Raw genomic sequence first — 18,993 nt, forward strand, 5'->3', positions numbered from 1 at the left:
TCGTCGTCTGAGCACAAGTCTTCCTCCCCCCCCCTTCCCCCCCCTCTCTCTCTCTCTCTCTCTCTCTCTCTCTCTCTCTCTCTCTCTCTCTCTCTCTCTCTCTCTACTCTCTATCTCTCCTGACACATACATACACACTTCCTCTACAGTTTACAGGTTCATAAATTCTTCTTTGGTGTAGAATCAACTGTCAAGCATATATTGCATATACTATCCATGTTTGTGTTTCAACTCAATTTTATCATCATTTAAATTATTCCGTCACTGGGCATACGGTCGCTGATTTTTTTTTATGAATCTCTCGCTAGTTTCTGGACCCCACTCAGTCGAAAGAATGGGCATTGTAAGTCATTTCTCCTTTCGTTATTACATTCACATTGTATCTGACCATCCCTTCATCGTCAAGGAATTCATTTAACCTATTTTCTATTACAAACGAAAACAATAAATTATCTTGCGTACAGAAAAAGTTTCATTTCCATCTATTCGTGAAACTACGTTTGAAATTGTGAAACAGTCGTGCAAAGAAACATACATAATGTACAAATGTTTTAAGTACAGTGTCCAAATTAAGAAACATGCTCCAGGACAATTTCTATGCCGTGGGCGCACGCTGCTTCGCTTCTCTGCAACGCGATTTTGTAAACGTCTCTATGGTAACGCCTTTTCATAGCTCTATAGGCGCATATCGTTTCCGCCAGAGCTGTCTGCGCTTCACACTTTAGAGCTGCCGAAAGCTCTGCCTCGAGTCGGGGATTTCTTTAAGTGACAGTGTCTTAGCAACAGAGAGTAAATATATCAAAATTTCATGCATGATGCGGAATTTTTTTTATCCCAGTGTTAATGACCTCACAACTCTTAACCTGTGTGTCGTACAACGATATATTTGCGTATGTACATTCAGCGGCATATGTGGATGCCGTCAAAGAAATTTATGGCCAATAGAGATTGTAGGATAGAAGAAATTAATTTAATCTTTACATGTCTCAGTGTTTATGACGGCTCATCTATTTAGTTGTATGTCGCATAATGATATATTTAAGAGGTAATTCAGCGCCATATGTAGACAATGTCTGCAAAGTAACTTAACGAATAGAGTGGATAGCAAATGGATAACAAATTTAAACGTCATGCACAATGCGGCAGTTTTTCACACATCTTAGTGTTTATGACGTCATATCTCGTGAACTATACAGGCTACAACCACATAAATTTGTAGGTGAGTTTTATGGTGTATATGTATACTGTCTGCAAAATTTATTAGGAATAACGTTAGCGCCCCAGAAGTAACAAATTTGAACGTCGTGCATGATGTGGTAGTTTTTCACGCATCTCGTCGTTTATGACGTTATATCTCCTGAGCTATTATAGGTAGGTGAATCTCTTCTTCCGCTATCACTTTCCTCCACCCCCCCCCCCCCCCCGGCCACACACACACCGATTGTTGCCTGGCAGTATGGGATATGTGTACGGAGTTTGGTCGAAATCGGTTCAGTGGTTTAGGAGGGGCCGTTGAACACATATACACACACACAACCATTTTTATAATAGTTGTAACTGCTGTGAACCTAAATTCATAAAAAACTTTATAAGACAGTAAATAAACTATCAGAAACTTGTCAATTTGTTCAACCGCTAAAAGAGTCGTCTAAAAGAGTTGTAGGGTGGACACCACATTCTACCATTATGACACGGTGTTGTGCAATGCCACCTACTTCCTCAGTAGTATACTGTTTTTGGATAACACATTCAGCTGAAGTATCGATTCAGTTTAATCCATATGGTCAGTTTCAATATTCCATAATTTCATTTTCAACGTACCTCGCTGTATGGCCTTCAGGCCAAAAGTAACAAAACTTCAAATAAATAAAAGAACCTCAACCGTATCGAAGAAGATTTTTCGCAGAGTAAAATTCTGTAACACGTAACAGATTTGAATGCTTTTCCTTCAATGTACGCTTTAAAAATGGTTCAAATGTCTCTGATCACTATGGGACTTAACTGCAGTGGTCATCACTCCCCAAAAACTTAGAACTACTTAAACCTAACTAACCTAAGGACATCACACACATCCATGCCCGAGGCAGGATTCGAACCTGTGACCTTAGCGGTCGCGCGGCTCCAGACTGTAGCGCCTAGAACCGGTCGGCCAATCCGGCCGGCTACGCTTTAAAGGTCTTGAGCTTTAGTCACCATGGAGACTAGACATAGAGTCTTGATGTTAGTTACGATTGCCTTTAAGGCGACAAAGACTCCATCATCAGCTCGTCAGTGAGTTTGAACCGGGTCGACTAGTAGGGCTACAATAAGCTGGATGTTCCTTCTGCTACATTACAGAAAGACTTGGCAAGAACATAGCCACTGTAAATTATTCCTGGCAGCGGTGGTCACTGGAAAGTGTGGTCGCAAGAAAACCATAGGGCCACACGGCACTACCGAGAGGTAAGACAATCGTGTTCGGCGTATGGCGCCGTTCTTATCGTACTGCATCTACACCAGCAGTGTGAGGACCAGTTAGCACCACAGAGTACTATTACAAACCGGTTACTTCTTGGAGAGTACATAGCCAGACGCCCTGTAGCGTGCATTCCTTTGATCCCAAACCACGGCCATTTTCGACTTTAGTGGTGTCTAGCGAGAGCTTATTCGGGGTCTGTTGTGTTTCCGGGTGAAAGCTGTTCCTGCCTCAGTGCCAGTGGCAGCCGTGTGTCGGTAGGAATGAGCCACTTGAGGTCCTGCAGCCAACCTGTCTGCGTGCTGCCACACTGGACGTATACCTGGAGTTATGGTCTGGTGTACGATTTCGTACGAAAGAAGGAGTACTGTCGTTATCCCACGCACTCTGACTTGTTGTCAGTCTCGGGATTTTACCAGTTACGCTGTCTTTCATGAACAACGTTCCAGCGACTGTTTTCCAACAGGATAACGCTCGCCCACATACTGCTGTTGTATAACCCAACATGCTGGACAGAGTGACAACATTTGCCCCGGCCTTCTTCATCATCCTGTCTGTCTCTAATCGAGCACGTATGGGACACCATCGGATGCAAACTCAGGCCTCATCCACAGCAAGCATTAACTGCCCCGGTATTGACCGTCCAAGTGCAATGAGGTATGGAAGTCCGTCCTACGAACTGACATTCGGCACCTGTACAACACAATACACTAAAATTTGCATGCTTGCATTCAACATTCTGGCAGTTACACAGGTTATTGATGTATCAGCGCTTACAATTAACGTTTGATGTTGCAAGGTTAACAACTTAAATATATTATCTAGGCAAAAGTATTTACGAAATTTTATTACTCCACATTAATTATTTTTGATGTTGTGTTTTTTTTCCGTGGGTATATTTTCTGATATATCTCTAAAAAGTCTCCACTCCGGTGACGTTTACTCAAAAATTGCTCTCACAGTGAAACTCTGTATCCAGATTTGAATCTCCCGTGGTAAATTTGCTTACAATCGCCCATTTCATTCAAAAACAACAGACACCCTCTAAAACGTAATTAGTACGCTCTTGATCCGTCCATCTCTGTAGCAGTATGGTCAGTGTAAATGACTTGCATGTGTAGGACCTGGATTCGATTTCCGGTACTGCCAAGGACTTTTTGTTTCGTTGGAGTCCTGGTACAGGGGTGCCCTCAACCTCCTGAAGCGATCTGAGGAGCTACCTGTATGAGAAGTGGCGGCCCACGGTCTGGAATGCCTGCAAAGCGACCGGGAGAGAGGTATGCTGGCCTCATGCCCCTCTATACTGCGTCCGCAAGACGCCTCTAGGCATAATATGACAGGGCGTCTGGTCGAAATACCTTGGGCCTCCCAGGTCTGGACGACGAGTTTGTCACACTATTGCTCTACACTACAACACTTGTATCAAAAATGTCGAACAACTGAAATTTAAATTTTCATAATACCGACGCAGATGAAGATACAAGCACTGTGCTGTACTCTTCCTTTTTATGGTAATGTGCACATTTAAGACTGCTAAAAGTAAAGACGGTATTACAGTGCTTGCATGTATGCAGGACTGTCACTGCACACATATGGACAACGACGTATGGATGTTTTGGTCTGGCCGTAAAGCGTGTACAGGTTGCCGAAGTGGTTAGGATGCCCGGTCACGACAAGCGGGAAATCCAGCTCCGAAACCTGGTCCGGCATAAATTTTCAATGTCGTCATTCCATTAAATAGCTTAAAATTGTTCGTATTTGTAGCTGCGAATACGTTTCCTGTACCTACATCAAGGTAAAATGTTTTACTTACAAGGGAAACTCTCGAACCGGCAGCCCCTCAGATTTAGTGGTAAGATGACCCAGTGGGTAGCCCGTCGAAAACTGAACACAGATCAAGCATGAAAACAGGAAGAAGGTGTACTGGACTGTGAAAAAGAAGTGAAAAAGAAACAGTGGACTGTCCAAGCTAAAGATGTGTAACATCGAGCGAATCTGAATCGTAATTGCATCTTGGGTCTGTGATCATTGTGTTGGACTCCGCAGGGCGATACCCGTGTCAAATTGGCTCATGCCATATATATATATATATATATATATATATATATATATATATATGGGGATACCCGTGTTCAAATTGGCTCATATATATATAATCACGAAACTATGAACTGTCAGTCCGGTCATTGACGTGTCTGTTCCCTGTATTCACATTTGTGTCTGTGTCGTGGTATAACGTCCATTTGCAACAGCGAGGTGTAAGAAAGGTTCCCCCAGACGTACATACCGCCTACTTGTTTTACACAAGTATCACATGTTATCACACTTTCTACATGTACATGTACATCTACATAGATACTCCACAAGCCAAGGTACAGTGCATGGCGGAGGGTACCCTGTACCACTACTTGTCATTTCCTTTCCTGTTCCACTATCAAATAGAGTGAGGGGAAAATGACTGCCTATATGCCTCCATGTGAGCCCTAATCTCTCATATCTCATCTTCGTGGTCCTTACACGCAATGTATGTTGTTAGCAGTAGAGTTGTTTGGCAGTCAGCTTCAAGTGCCAGTTATCTAAATTTTCTCAATAGTGTTTCTCGAAAAGAACATCATCTTCTCTCCAGGGACACCCATTTGACTTCCAAAAGTATCTCTGTAACACATTTGTTTTGAACCTTCCGGTAACAAATCCGGCAGCCCACGACTGAATTGCTTCAATGTCTACCTGGAGTCTGACCTGGTATGGATCCCATACACTTAAGCAGTACTCAAGAATAGGTTGCACTAGAATCCTCTATGCAATATCCCGTACATGTGAACCATTCTTTTCTGAAATTGACCCAATAAACAAAGTCAATCATTCGCCTTCCCTACCACAGTTTTCACATGCTCGTTCCACCTCATATTGCTTTGCAACGTTATGCCCAGATATTTAAATGACTTGGCTCTTTCAAGCAGGACACTTGTAATACTGAATATGAACATTACAGGTCTGATCTTCTTACTCATCTGTATTAACTTACATTTTTCCACATTTAGGGCTAGCTGCCAGTCATCACACCAACTGGAAATTTTGCTACATCATCTTTTAACTTCCTACAGACACTCAACTTCAACATCTTACCATACACCATGGCACCATCAGCAAACAATCACAGATTGCTGCCCACTCTGTTCGCCAAATCATTTATGTAAATACAGAACAATGGTCCTATAACACTTCTCTGGGGCACTCCTGAAGATAGCCTTGTCTCTGATGAACACTCAACATCGAGGACGACATACTGGGTTCTATTATTTAAGAAGTCTTTGAGACACTCACATATTTGTGAACTTATTCCATATGATCATGCCTTCATTAACAGCTTACAATGGGACACTGAGTTGAATGGTTTCAGGAAATTCAGAAACATGGAATCTACCTGTTTTCCTTCATCCATAATTGTCAGTATACCATTTGAAAAAAAAGGCAAGCTGGGTTTCGCAAGAGCAATGTTTTATAAAATCATGTTGATTCATGGACATAAACTTCCCATTCCCAAGAAAGTTTATTATACTCAACCTGAGAATATGGTCAAGGATTCTGCAGCAAACATAAGTGAGGGATATTGGTCTGTAATTTTGTGGGTCCTTTATTTTACCCTTCTAATATCCTGGAGTCACCTGCATCATTTCCCAGTCACTTGGGACGTTGTGCTGGGCAAGAGATTCATGATAAATGTAAGCTATGTAAGGGTGCCCAGTGCCATAGAGTACTCTTTGTAAAACTGAACTGGGATTCCATCACCGTGCGGAGTGGTCGCACGGTTAGAGGCGCCATGTCGCGGATTGCGCGGCCCCTCCCACCGGAGGTTCGAGTCTTCCCTCAGGCATGCGTGTGTGTGTGTGTGTGTGTGTGTGTGTGTGTGTGTGTGTGTGTGTGTGTGTATGTTGCTCTTAGCATAAGTTAGTTTAAGTAGTGTGTAAGTCTAGGGACCGATGACCTCAGCAGTTTGGTCCCTTAGGAATTCACACACATTTGAACATTTTGGGATTCCATCTGGACCTGGTGATTTATTTGCTTTCAAATCTGTCAGTTGTTTCTCTACACCAGGTATGCTTATTACTGTTGCCTATATGGGAGTCTATCCAATGGTCAAATGACTGTATGTTTGTACAATTCTCCTGTGTGTACAATTTCTAGAACGGGAAACTTAAAACTACAGCTTCCGTTTTGCCATCTTCAACTGCCACACCAGACTGGTCAACAAGGGACTGAATGGAAGCCTCTGATCAGCTCAGCGATTTTACAGAACACCAGACTTTTCTTGAGTTCTCTGCCAGATCTGTGCTTCGTGCATAGATCTTTTCACAGACGCATGAATCTCTAATAACCTTCGCTTGTCATCATTTGTGCATTCGCTTTTGAACCAAAAGTGTAACAGCCTCTACTTATTCAGCGTCTGATGAATTTTGTTACGAAATCATGGTAGGTCTTTCCATCCTTTACCCACTTACTTGGAACATAAATCTCCAGACCACAAATTACAATCTGCTTAACTTTGCCCATAATTTCTCTACATCCATCTTACAGGAACTAATTGATACCAATTCACTATCTAAGTGCGATGCTAATAATTGCTTATCTGATCTATCCAGCAGAAACACTCTCCTATCTTTCTTCACTGACTTACTAACTTTTGTAATCATAGTTGCTGTAGTGACATAACGATCGCTAATCCCCATTTCTATACTGACATTGTCAATAACGTCTGGTCTATTTCTAGCTAAAAAGTCTAAGATATTTCCGTTGCATGTGGGTTGCCAAGCTAGCTGCTCAAGACAATTTTCAGAAAATGTGTTCAAAAGTATTTCGCATGACTGTCCATCTGTACATCCCACAATGAATCCATAGACATCCAAGTCTATTCTCAGCGGGTTAAAGTCGCCTCCAACTAGTATAGCATAATCTATGTATTTACGCACTATTGACCATAGACATTCTTTGAATGACTCTATAAGTCACAGCAGAATCATGCAGCTGGTAAAAACATCCAACAAAAGACTTGGTTTCACCTACACCTGTTATACGCGACCAGGTGACTTCACTGTCACACTTAACCCTGACCTCAATAGGGACAATAATTTTGTCAATTGCAATAAACACTGCATCTCCTATGGCCACTAATCTTTCTGTCTGATATATATTCCATAATGCGCTAAATATCTCAGAGCTTTCCAATTCAGGTTTCAACCATCTATTGGACCCAAGAGTAATCTGAGAGGGAGAAACTTCCTGGAGGTCAATAAATTTGGAATCTTTATTATGAATACTTCAACAGTTTCTGATGAAATTGTGACAGTCCAGGTGTCTTTACTCTGAACGCCATTTGACTTCCCTTGCTGTACATCGACTGAAGAGCATTCATCATAGTACCTCACTGCTGCCTAGCCTAAAAAACCCTCATATGCACTCCAAAAGTACTCTGCTACCTGAGTAGCTGCTTCCTTTGTGTAGTGCAACCTTGACTGTCAAGCGGAATCCTACAAATCCCCACACGATAACGCAGATCTATAAATATGCAGCCAAGACCATCACAGAGTTGACAAAGCCTTTGGTGAGACCCTCCACTTGGCTCCAAACAAAGGACCCTGATCAACACTAGGAACGATGATGCAAATTGTGAGCTCTGCTTGCACCCCACATGCAAGGCCAGAAGTCTTCACTGCCTCTGCCAGCTGTCTATATGAACTGAGGATCACCTCAGAACCCATGCAACAGGCATTGTTGGTGTCGATGTGAGCCACAACATGCAGATGACGGCAACCTGCATGCTCGATAGCCACAGGTAAGGCTGCCTCCACATGTCAGGTGAGGACCTTCACCAGACATACCGAGTGCACATTGGCTTTCTGTCCAGCCGTGAACGCTATCTCCTTAATGGTCTCCGCAACGCACCTAACACTGAAGCTCCCAACAACTAGCAAACCTCTCCCCCTGTGTCCCTGCTGAAACCCTGTGAAGGAGTAGCCACCTGTCCTTCCACAGGGTGAAGTAGTGAGGCCAGGCAGCCAGTCTCCACATTGGCCCTTCGTCTTGAGTGACAAGTGCGTTACCGCCCGCCATTCAGTCTGCTGTGAGGGCGGATCCACTGTGTTGGATGCACTAGCAGGTGCCTTGGAAGCAGAGCCCGTGGTCAAAGCAAGTGACACCTGAAGTGTCCCATGTGATGTGCCAGATTCTCTGCCACTACTGCACCCTGAGGCTGCAGCCTGAAGGTGACTGACTGTAGCCAAAAGCAGATTCAGCTGTTCGTGAACTGCAGCCAGCTCCTGCGGCATCCACACACAGCATGCATACATCCTAGCCATCCTAGCAAGACTAACTGAAGAAGTGAACTATAAAAGGAGATAATTATAGATATGCAACTTGATCAGACTCCCGATTTGTCAACAACGGATGCTGATGCTTTAATGAGATTTGTAGTTGGCTGTTCAGTGAGCAGCTATTGCACTACAGACTGAATGAATTTACACTTACAAAAATGTGAGATTAAACCTCTTACACAAAGAAACATGCATGAAATCTAACAAATATACTGTGAGGAATACTAACAATTACAGCAATGTTTGACAACAACTGTTCATCAGGGCTGCAACCTGTACCAATATTTGCAGACCAGCACTTATTTTCATGTTTCATATGGACTGAGCTCTTTCTTTCCCTTTACTGCATTTTTTCAAACCTCATTGACAGTGTGACCCAGTTCTTTTTTTTTTTTTTTGCCTACTTACTACAGGAGGAAATATTGGGTCTGTTCCATACTTTCATTCCGTTTTGTACGTTTTCACCCATGAATTCCTTTGTTGTAAGATATTTCACACCCATTGGTTTGTTTTTTCATTTCTGTGTGAGGTCAATGACGTATCCCGGGTGCACTCACTATTCATCATATTTACTTTTGACAGTAATATATTCCTTCCACAAATTGGAAGTTTATGGTAACGTCTTACGGGACCAAACTGCTGAGGTCACCGTCAAGCCTATCGAGAAAATTTCCTTGTAATGGGTATCTTTTTGTGTCATCTCAGACGATATCAGATTACATCCTATCACTATAAAATAACCCACTCCTTCCTTGTGTGTAGGCTCTACTCATTGTCAAAAGACCATTCAGAATACATATTTCAAGGGTGTACTGAAAAGTAATGCCTCTGAATTTTTATTTGAAAGCTCTTAATACTTTTTAAATAAAACCAACATTATTAACATTCTACATGTTTATTCTGAAGCCCACATATTTGTAGCTCTCTGCCAGTATATGGATTCGAATTATAGTGTGTAAGATATCGGTGTGTAACATAACAACGTCCGTTTGTGAGGAACAGCGTGCTGTAATCGAGTTTCGAATTCGAATAGTTCGTCCACATATACAGCACCCTTTCCTTCAGCATGACAATCGCAGACCACATACCAGTTCTGGGACATCTGCAGCAATCCGACGGCTTACTATCATTGACCATCCTCCATAAAATTGCGACTTGGTCCCATACGAGTTCCATCTGCTTCGTGCTGAGGTGAAGTCGAACATTCTACAGCGACGGTGTCAACAAATTGGGCTCTCATTGGAAGAAATGTATTCGTCACCAGCGTGACGATACTGACAAGTAGATAATTTAGACGAGAAGAATAAAGATGCAGACTCTTAATAATGTTTGTTTTATTTAAAAAGGTTTTAAGAGTCCTCACATAAAAAATTCGAAGACATTTAGATTTAGCACCCCGTAGTACATTACTGTACTAAGCTTACCTGAATTCTGTGACTGTCGCATGGAACTGCTATTTAGCTTCTGATGTCAGTGCACTGTTTGCCGTGTAATGGATAATGGATGAAGAATTGCAGTGTATAGAAAACAAAAATACATACAGCCTGCAAATTTCGTGCTCTGTCTTGTAAGCAAGTAGTGACAAACACGAGACATGTACTGTACTACCCGTTAACCTTTCTCGAAATTACTCCGTCTCACAACAGAGTACTTAATTTTCGATTACACCGCTCTAACAGAGGCTTCAGTTGCAATATACTCATCGCTAATAACTACGGCGAGTAGAGATGTAATAATAACAGTAAAAGCAGTAGTATTAAAAATGTGATACCGGCAGCTTCTTTTAGCCTCAGTTTTCTGTGAGCTTCCAGTGACAGATTGAGGATTCGTATAGTCGATGCTTTCAGCGGCGTATTGTTCTATATCAAAAAAACGAATTCTCGTTTTGCGTGACCCAGCGTTGGGTTTTCCCCTCACGATACAGCCACTTGTTTAATGTTCACTATTGGTTGTGAAAACTTTCTCGTCGTAAATCTGTTCAGCAGGACATATGAAGCACAGCTGTTGGTAGCCAGAACGTTATGTCACACATCGCTGAATATCCGCTCTCACGTAGTCCTTCTCAGCGGCCATCTAAGTTCCTCTATAACAGCAGTTACGTCCTACAGGCAGTATATTATGGATTTACATTCCTTCATCCTTCAGAGTAACATAGTGTAAAACTTGAGTTTTAAAATTTTAATTACTCTTCTGTGTACAATATTATGTTTACATATTCTGAAACGCATCAGTTTATATTAAAACTTTCTCTTTCACGCGATTATTTGTTTCCTTATTGTCCGTGTTAAACTGTTGCGATGAACGGACTGGAGATAAAAACTCTCCTTTACTGCGGAATTTTTACTTTACCCACTTGAAATATAGTGATCGTTTGAATCTGTAACGTGAGCGCATTAGATCGTATTTCTAGTCAACTGCAACATTTGCATTACTTGCTTATAGATATTTGACAAATGGATATCTTTTTTCTGCCTGATCAACTGCTCCAAATCTTAGTGAATCGGGAAAAAGACTTCTTAGTATGTGTAACAAGCCGCAGTTTGGATGGGAAAGATAAATAACTTAATCGATGATTTGTTGGAAAACACAAGTTGCTGTTTCGTTTTAATTTCGAAGTATTGCCACCATATGCGAAGTATTGATAGCGTTTTTTTTTTTTAATTAATAAATGCACTGTGCACCGACCAGTGAAATGTCTCTACATAAAATGTGAAAACCGTTTAGGTGGAAACTTAAATACGTGTAGTATCGTGAATCGTGTTTAATTCAGCCAGAGCTAATCTTTGAGACGGATAATTTATGCAGCTTGCTAGAAATCGATTTGTACTTGAAATTAGACATTTAATGATAGTAATTATATTGTTTTGCGATTGAAATTGACAAGCCCAGGTTCGAATGTAGACACGTATAACCGACTCGCATGTACGAGAACGACAGTTGAAAGACACCTCCGGTCATCCAAACCAAGGTTTACCGTGATTCTTCTACATCACTCTGGCGGAATGATTAATTTGTAAAGAGCATGGCCGATTTCCTTTCCTTTCGCATCCATCCCCCACAAACCAATTAGAGCTCCATCTCTAAAGAGCTCAACGGCGACAGGACAATAAAACATAATCTTATTTCCTTCCTTCCTTATTTTCATCTTTAAAAGCCTATATTTTTATTTCCAACGGTCTTCGGAGTAGTTTTATTTCTAGGCTGTTCCAATCTCGTCATATCAGAGTAACAGTTTCGTCAAATTAGTAAGTAAATCCGTCATCAATCTGAAGACTGGTTTGAAGAACGCATTACTTTAACGGCTATTATCCTATTGGAGGTTGTACATCCCTGTCTTCTTGCGATCTTTGAACTGACTTACAAAGCCAGTAATTCTCCATTACTTATTCCGCATCAAGTAGGAAAGAGGTTTGTGGGAAACTTCAATAGGAGAAGGAATCGCTGATTGGAAACATCCTGAAATATCAAGGAATCGGTAATTTGGTAACTAAGGCGAAGTTAGATGTAAAAATTACGTTTGGAGACCACTGCCTAACTACAGTATCAAGATGAGGGATCAGGTAAAAGCAGTGATTTAAAATTTCAATGAAGGCCAGGATTAGAATGCGCGTCTCGTGCTGATTAGACTGATGTACTAATCACTGCGCCACCCGGGCACTGCAGCTAATGTCGCTGCACGCATTACTCTATTATGTTTTCCTCCTTAATACAAACTACAGTTCACTCCTCATCCCGTTTTCATATTCCTCTCGTTAACTAGTATTGGAGTTTGTATTGGGGAGGGAGACATACTGGTGTACTCCGTGCAGCGGAGTTAGCATCTGACTAGTGAGTAGGAGAACAGGGTTCGAATGCCAGCCTTGATACAAATTTTAATTCATGGCTTCCGCCCATAACGTGATCATAGTTAAAGCTGAGAGTAAATACGAGTATGTCTCTGGAACACATAACTACATAAACCAATATCAAATTTCAGACGGATGTACACAGTAGTTGTTATGCAGAAATGAAGTGGTTTGAAAGGAAAAACAAGGGTGGAGAGCAGCATCAAAGCAGTCTTTTGACTGTAGACCACAAACAACAACAAAGAGTCAGTGTCATCTGGACATACAGTTTTAACATGAACTCAAAACGATGGAGCAATGGAGGGGTATCCAAATTTTTGAGGCATCGGTTTTGATTGAGGGCATACGTTTGGCGACCACTAAAAAGCCCTGCTGTAATTCGGAATGTCTGCGCCGAGTAGATCTGTTGGCAGCGAAATTATACACTGATGTCGACCAATCGGGTACAATTGTTGAAACGAGTTTTCCGAAACTGTTTTCAGAAAAACGCATAGCGTTTCGTAGAATTATGCATGCAATTACAAAAGAAAACCACTGATTGTATTTCCTAGATTCACCCGGAGGCATTGGCAAAACTTTTCTCATTTCACTTATTTTGGTAACCACGCGATCACTGAGACACCAATATGAAATATCAGCAAGAACGCTCCAAATTACTCCAGCAATGACTGCTCGTTGTATGGGATGTGTGTACTATGGGGCCCAAAAAGGCATTGGAGTCCCTTCATCGTTCACTCAAAGACTTCGGGGAAATGAACACCTCTTCAATAGCTCATTTATTTTACTGTCTAGTGATTTCTACAAACTCTATCAGTTATACTGCTTTAAACAGTCACTGATAAACTTAACGGATGTCTCAAATCATCTCTTTTATGGCGGTAGGTACACAAACTGACTTTAAATACCGATATATATGTACAACTATAACATTAAGCATCCACTGAACGTTTCGTAAAACAGTTGTTGGGTAATGGGAATAGGAAAATGGCAGCCAATGAATCCTCACAACGTATCACATTGCCAACAAACTTCTGTAAAATCGCAGCAACCACAGACGAATTAATTTTCACAGTTTTTTCCAAGTATCCCACAGAATTACAAACATCACTAGTGGCACAGTGCACACGCTATGTTAGCAACTCTGTATACAAAACGAAACAGCAGGTGACGCAACAGTGTGTCAGCCCTTCGATACCATCATGTATCAAGACGAAGTTGTCACTTATCCAACTAAATTGTTGAATTGAATTGATTTGGCAGGCGTGCAGCCGCACGTTTTAGCACTGAAAGTTATTGTGCCTCCCTTTCCTTTCAGAAACATATATCTACTATGACTTTCAGTAAAAAAGATAAACAATATCAATTCAGTTTGGAAATTTTCTGGAGAAGACGTGCCGTTGCCAAGCATCCTAATGATTCTTACAGATATTCCATTAAAACGCAAATGTTTGCAGTTTCTGGTGTGACACACATTTGCAGTGACTATCAAGAAAGTACAGGGAGAGTCACTACAGGTACGTGTGGTAAATTAGGCTAATCAATGCTCTTCATACTATCGGCTAAAAACTTTGTAATCCAAAAGCTGTTCAGTAAACAGAATTTAAAAGCAAACACTTTCTTTCTTTGTCTGGCACTGCAACTCATACTAGATACCCGCTAGTATAGAAAATACAATGAGTAATTCAAGTTACGTGTATGTGCTATTCTCAGATGACTAGATTAACACAAGAGAGAAAATTTTGGCGGACCGCATCAAAATGGTCTGACGCAGACGTGCCAAGGAAAACTTGTTTAATAGGTAAGCCTAGGCACGACTTAGAGACGTACATAGTACGACATAGCTCGGAGCTAAAAAGATATAAAAATAATTCGTATCAAAAAGTAAATGGCAACAAGGCCTGCCTGACTTAGGGAATCTCCAGTGAGACAACGTAAAGGCTTTAAGGAGGAACTGAGGGCATTTATATTAGGTTAGCGCAGAAGTTGGTAGCGTTTTCCCATAAGTTTAAGAAACGCAACAGATACGCACAACAGAGACTTAAGTCATCAATAACATCTTCTACTTCGCTATTTACAGCAGTCTGCCAACGCTGGGGTAACTTTTCTACTCCGCGACTGTAGAAATCGTGTGGTTTTAAGGTGAAGAACACCTCGAGCCATGATCGGAGCGCATTTTCACCAGGAAAGGAGTTTTCCAGAAGATTGTTCGATAGAGAGAGAGGCAATGGTGAACTTTTGAGGGCATAAGATCATGTGGATAAAGTGGGTGCCGAATGACTTCGCAGCCCAACTCCTGTTTAATGTTTTCTGTCAGTCCAACAGAGTGCGTAAGGACGTTATGGTGGAATAACATCACTTCACGCATTCTCTTTGGTCGCTGTTCCTGGACTGTGTCTCAATTAACGAAAATGTATGTTGCCAGTGGTGGTTACATCTCGGGGAAGCAGTTCGTGGTACATCACATGGTCATTGTTCCACCGGATGAATAACATTATCATATGCGGATGCGCGCAAGTCTTTGTACGGCGAGTTGCCACTTAGTTTGCGCTCAACTATTCCTTTCTTTTCCTTATCTTAGCATAAAGACTCCATATCTCGTCACCAGTAACGATACAGGATAGGAATGGTCGGTGTTGTTCACGAGAAACCTGATGACGAGCAAGGAGATTTGCACATATTGCCGCCCGCTGATTTTTGTGATTTTGGCTCAGAACATGCGATACCCATGCACACAATTTATGAACCTTCCCTATTGCATGAAAATTTTGCAAGATGGTGGTATAATCACCGTTCGTCACATTGGCCAGTTCTCGTGTACAATGACGTGGATCTTTTTGAATTAATGCGTTTAAACGATCTTCATCTAATCACGAAAGTCTCTCTGAACGTCGAGAGTCACTAATATGACGGCGAATCTTCTTAAAACGAGATAATCATTTTCTTGCCGCCCTCTATCCGGCGGAATTACCCATATACACGTCGCAAATATTTCTTACTGCCTCCGCTGCTGTTAACCCTCCATTGGACTCAATAAGAAGAGTATGTCGGTAATGCTCCCATTTCTCCAAATGACATTACATTTCCTACCGTACACAACTCCACTCACTGTCTCCAAATGACAAAATGACAATATGTAAAATCAAATAGCAACAGAGAGCTACAAAAAACTTACAATCGATAAATAAACTAACAGCAACCGGATTACCAAGACGCAAAACGAAGACGCTGCGAACTTACAAGCCAACCTAATATTTTGACTGTACACTGTAAAATTGACGATGGCGTTTGCTAATGATTTACTCTTACTTCGCTCTCATTCTTCCTCTGTGTTCTCTAGATAATCCGTGATTGTGTATTATGTACTGCTGGAGAGAGTTGTCCTAACGAATTAAGAAGCATGCTGTTTTTCATTTCTACATGGGAAGTTGGTTGTAAAATTTTATGTCTGAAGAAAAATTTGATTTGTGTGTTTTTAACAATAGGTTCAGTTGTTCCATGGTTATCACTGCTCTTGTGAGCCAAATAATTATTGATTTTCTTACTAAAGGGCCCAACAGATTGGTAGATGCTGCAGGAAGAACCCCAACTTTATAAACAAATATTTACATTGAGTCCTGTATCTATTTTTCGTTATTATTATTATGAATTTTTTCTGTAGTTTAAAACTGAGACCATGTTCTGTGTTTGGATATCCAAACAGACTTCGCAGAACTAAGTTTCGAGTGCGGAGTGCGAGTGTAAGTATGTCAGTGTGCTCGCACATGTGTGCATCACCAGTGTGCTGCTGCCGCTGTTGCAGGCCCAGAATGGCGGCGTGGTGATGCTCAGCTTCTACAACGACTTCCTCACCTGCTCCCCTGCCGCTCGCATGGAGGACGTGATGCGTGAGTACCCATCAATATTTTCCTTTTATTTGGTGGTGGTAAGTTCCTATGGGACCAAACTGTTGAGGTCATCGGTCCCTAGACTTACACACTACTTAATCGAACTTAAATTATCTTATGCTAAGGACAGCACACACACGCACGCCCGCGGGAGGACTCAAACCTCTGACGGGGGTAGCCACGCGAACCGTTGCATTGCGCCTCAAACCGCGTGACTACCCCAAGCGGCTTTCTGTTATTGCCTACTCAAAAATTTTCTACTACAACAGAGAGGTGCGATCCAGGAAGTACCCCAAAAACAGCGAGATCTAACAGTACGTCGTTGACAACAACAAAGCGACTGTATGGTTCCTTTAAAACGATTATAACAACAAATGAGGCTTTTTGCGCGCTGGTTTAACCTCTAAGATACACGCTATTCTCAAGGAAATGAATGTGTCATCCTGTTACCTCTGGATAATGGTTCATAATCAACACGGTAAGCATTGAATTTAATGTGTTAACTTAGGTGAACATTTCACATACGAATATCCACTTACAAGACATTACCGTTTGCGAACTACTTATCACGCAAAGTACAATACGATTACAAGAAGTACAGGGTGATTCAAAAAGGATGGATGGATTTCAGTTGTTTATTACAGATAAACTATATACGATATTAATACGTTGCGAGTATCATTGGACAGAGGAAGGTTCAAGGTCTTATGCTCGCATAGACAGTAGACCATACAGTCATCATGAGCACCATGCGTAGGTCGAGAAACATCGAAACTCTAGTTTACTTCATTCCTCACTCGAATCAACAGCTATCTGTTCATTGAAACGACAGCTTCAACAATTCTATTTGTCACCTCTCGAAGTAGATTTGTCATAATTGGGGCAAAGACTCATACTGTTATGCACCACCACAGAAAAAACTAGAAAATTAGAGGTCTGGTGAATACGGAGGCCAAAAGTAATCAACAAGATCTATGTTCAGCTCTTCCAATCCAACGTTGTGGGATGGTGTTGTTAAGATGCCTCTGCGGCTTCGTGCATAGAAATGTAATCATCGGACTCTTCGTGAAGTGAGAAAATAACCAGTTTTGCTGCATGTCCAGGTGTAACATTCCTGCTACAGTTTCCTCCACAAAAATAAAGTCCTAAACTTCGTGAACAGAAACAGCACAAAGTATATACAGTTTAGGAAAATCTCTTTCATGTTCGACGACGCCGCCAGGATTTTGTGATCCCCAACTTCCTACATTGTTGTGGTTTTTATTTACCAAACAGATGAAACGACTCAAATGCAAAATTCGTGGCTTCTGTTGTGGTTGCCGAGGCGCTGTTCCTGCAGTTAATGCGACTTGTAGCGCTTCACATGCAGGCGTCGTTTCAGAACGGGTCACACGGTAGTTAGAGATCTCGTGGACTTCCGCGGTATCAGTATGAACGCATCTCGGATACGGTCGACATTTTCATCAGACGTGCGTGGCCGACCAGTACTCTTCGCTCTGCATATGCAACCAACTTCCAAGAATTTGCTGTGCACGAGGCTGCCTCTTGGTGAATCGATGGTCGAATGCAAGTTGCGCTAGAAGAATGGATTTGAGACGGCCTGCTAAACGCGCAGAACAGAACAGATAGCTTAAATTGTGGAAATGGGCCAAACTAAGCGGCTGTCAGCTACACTCGAACATACAACTTTATTTATTTGACCAAACATTACAAGAGCCAAGAAAATTAAAAAAAAGAACAGCATTAATTTACCGGCTGAAGCGTCATACAATCTCATGCCTTATGGTCAAGACCACTTTAATTTGAAATCGGCTGAAACCCAGTAACTTAAGACTCAAACCAAAATCAGAAATTTACATACCAGAAGGCCTTATCATAAAACCAGTTCTTCCAATTAGGCTGAAGGCCCGAACAATCCCACACCTTAAGCGCAAAACAACTTTAATTTTTTAAAAAAATCGGCTGAAGACCCACCTCTTAAGACTCAAACCAAAATTAAATTTTTAAAAGGCAGAATGCCTTATCTTAAAACAGTACTTCCATTAGGCTGTAGGTCCAAACTATCTGACACCTTAAGAGCAAAAAAACTTTAATATAAAAACCGGCTGAAGGCACATTACTTATGACTCAAACCAAAATAAGTTTTTAAATGCCTAAGGCCTTACCTTAAAACAGGTCTTTAAATTAGGCTGAAGGCCCAAACAATCTTATGCCTTAAGGGCAAAACAAGCTTAATTTAAAAATCGGCTAGAAGCCATACAAATACAAACAACAAGAACCAATAAGAAAAGGCAGTACACCTAACGGCGCTCAGAAGTATCCGAGGTCTGCCTGGAATTCAAACACTAACGTTCGCTTAGGTGATACAGGCAGTCGGCACAACCATTCTCGATCCGATGACAACCCAACCGACAGTCAACGGACCCACTGACAAGATGACT

The 18,993-nt window shown here is 41.6% G+C and overlaps 1 protein-coding gene across 1 annotated transcript in view; it reads left to right on the forward strand.

The window, feature by feature from the left end:
• LOC124803231 (dipeptidase 1-like) overlaps positions 1-18,993 on the forward strand; it is a 638,586-nt gene that overhangs the window by 441,563 nt on the left and 178,030 nt on the right. The window contains exon 11 of the mRNA XM_047264411.1: positions 16,468-16,552. Within this exon, the coding sequence (XP_047120367.1) occupies positions 16,468-16,552 (85 nt within the window). The remainder of the gene's footprint in view (positions 1-16,467; positions 16,553-18,993) is intronic.

The sequence above is a fragment of the Schistocerca piceifrons genome, chromosome 6, assembly GCF_021461385.2.
Source record: "Schistocerca piceifrons isolate TAMUIC-IGC-003096 chromosome 6, iqSchPice1.1, whole genome shotgun sequence".
In the NCBI taxonomy this organism is placed as follows: domain Eukaryota; kingdom Metazoa; phylum Arthropoda; class Insecta; order Orthoptera; family Acrididae; genus Schistocerca; species Schistocerca piceifrons.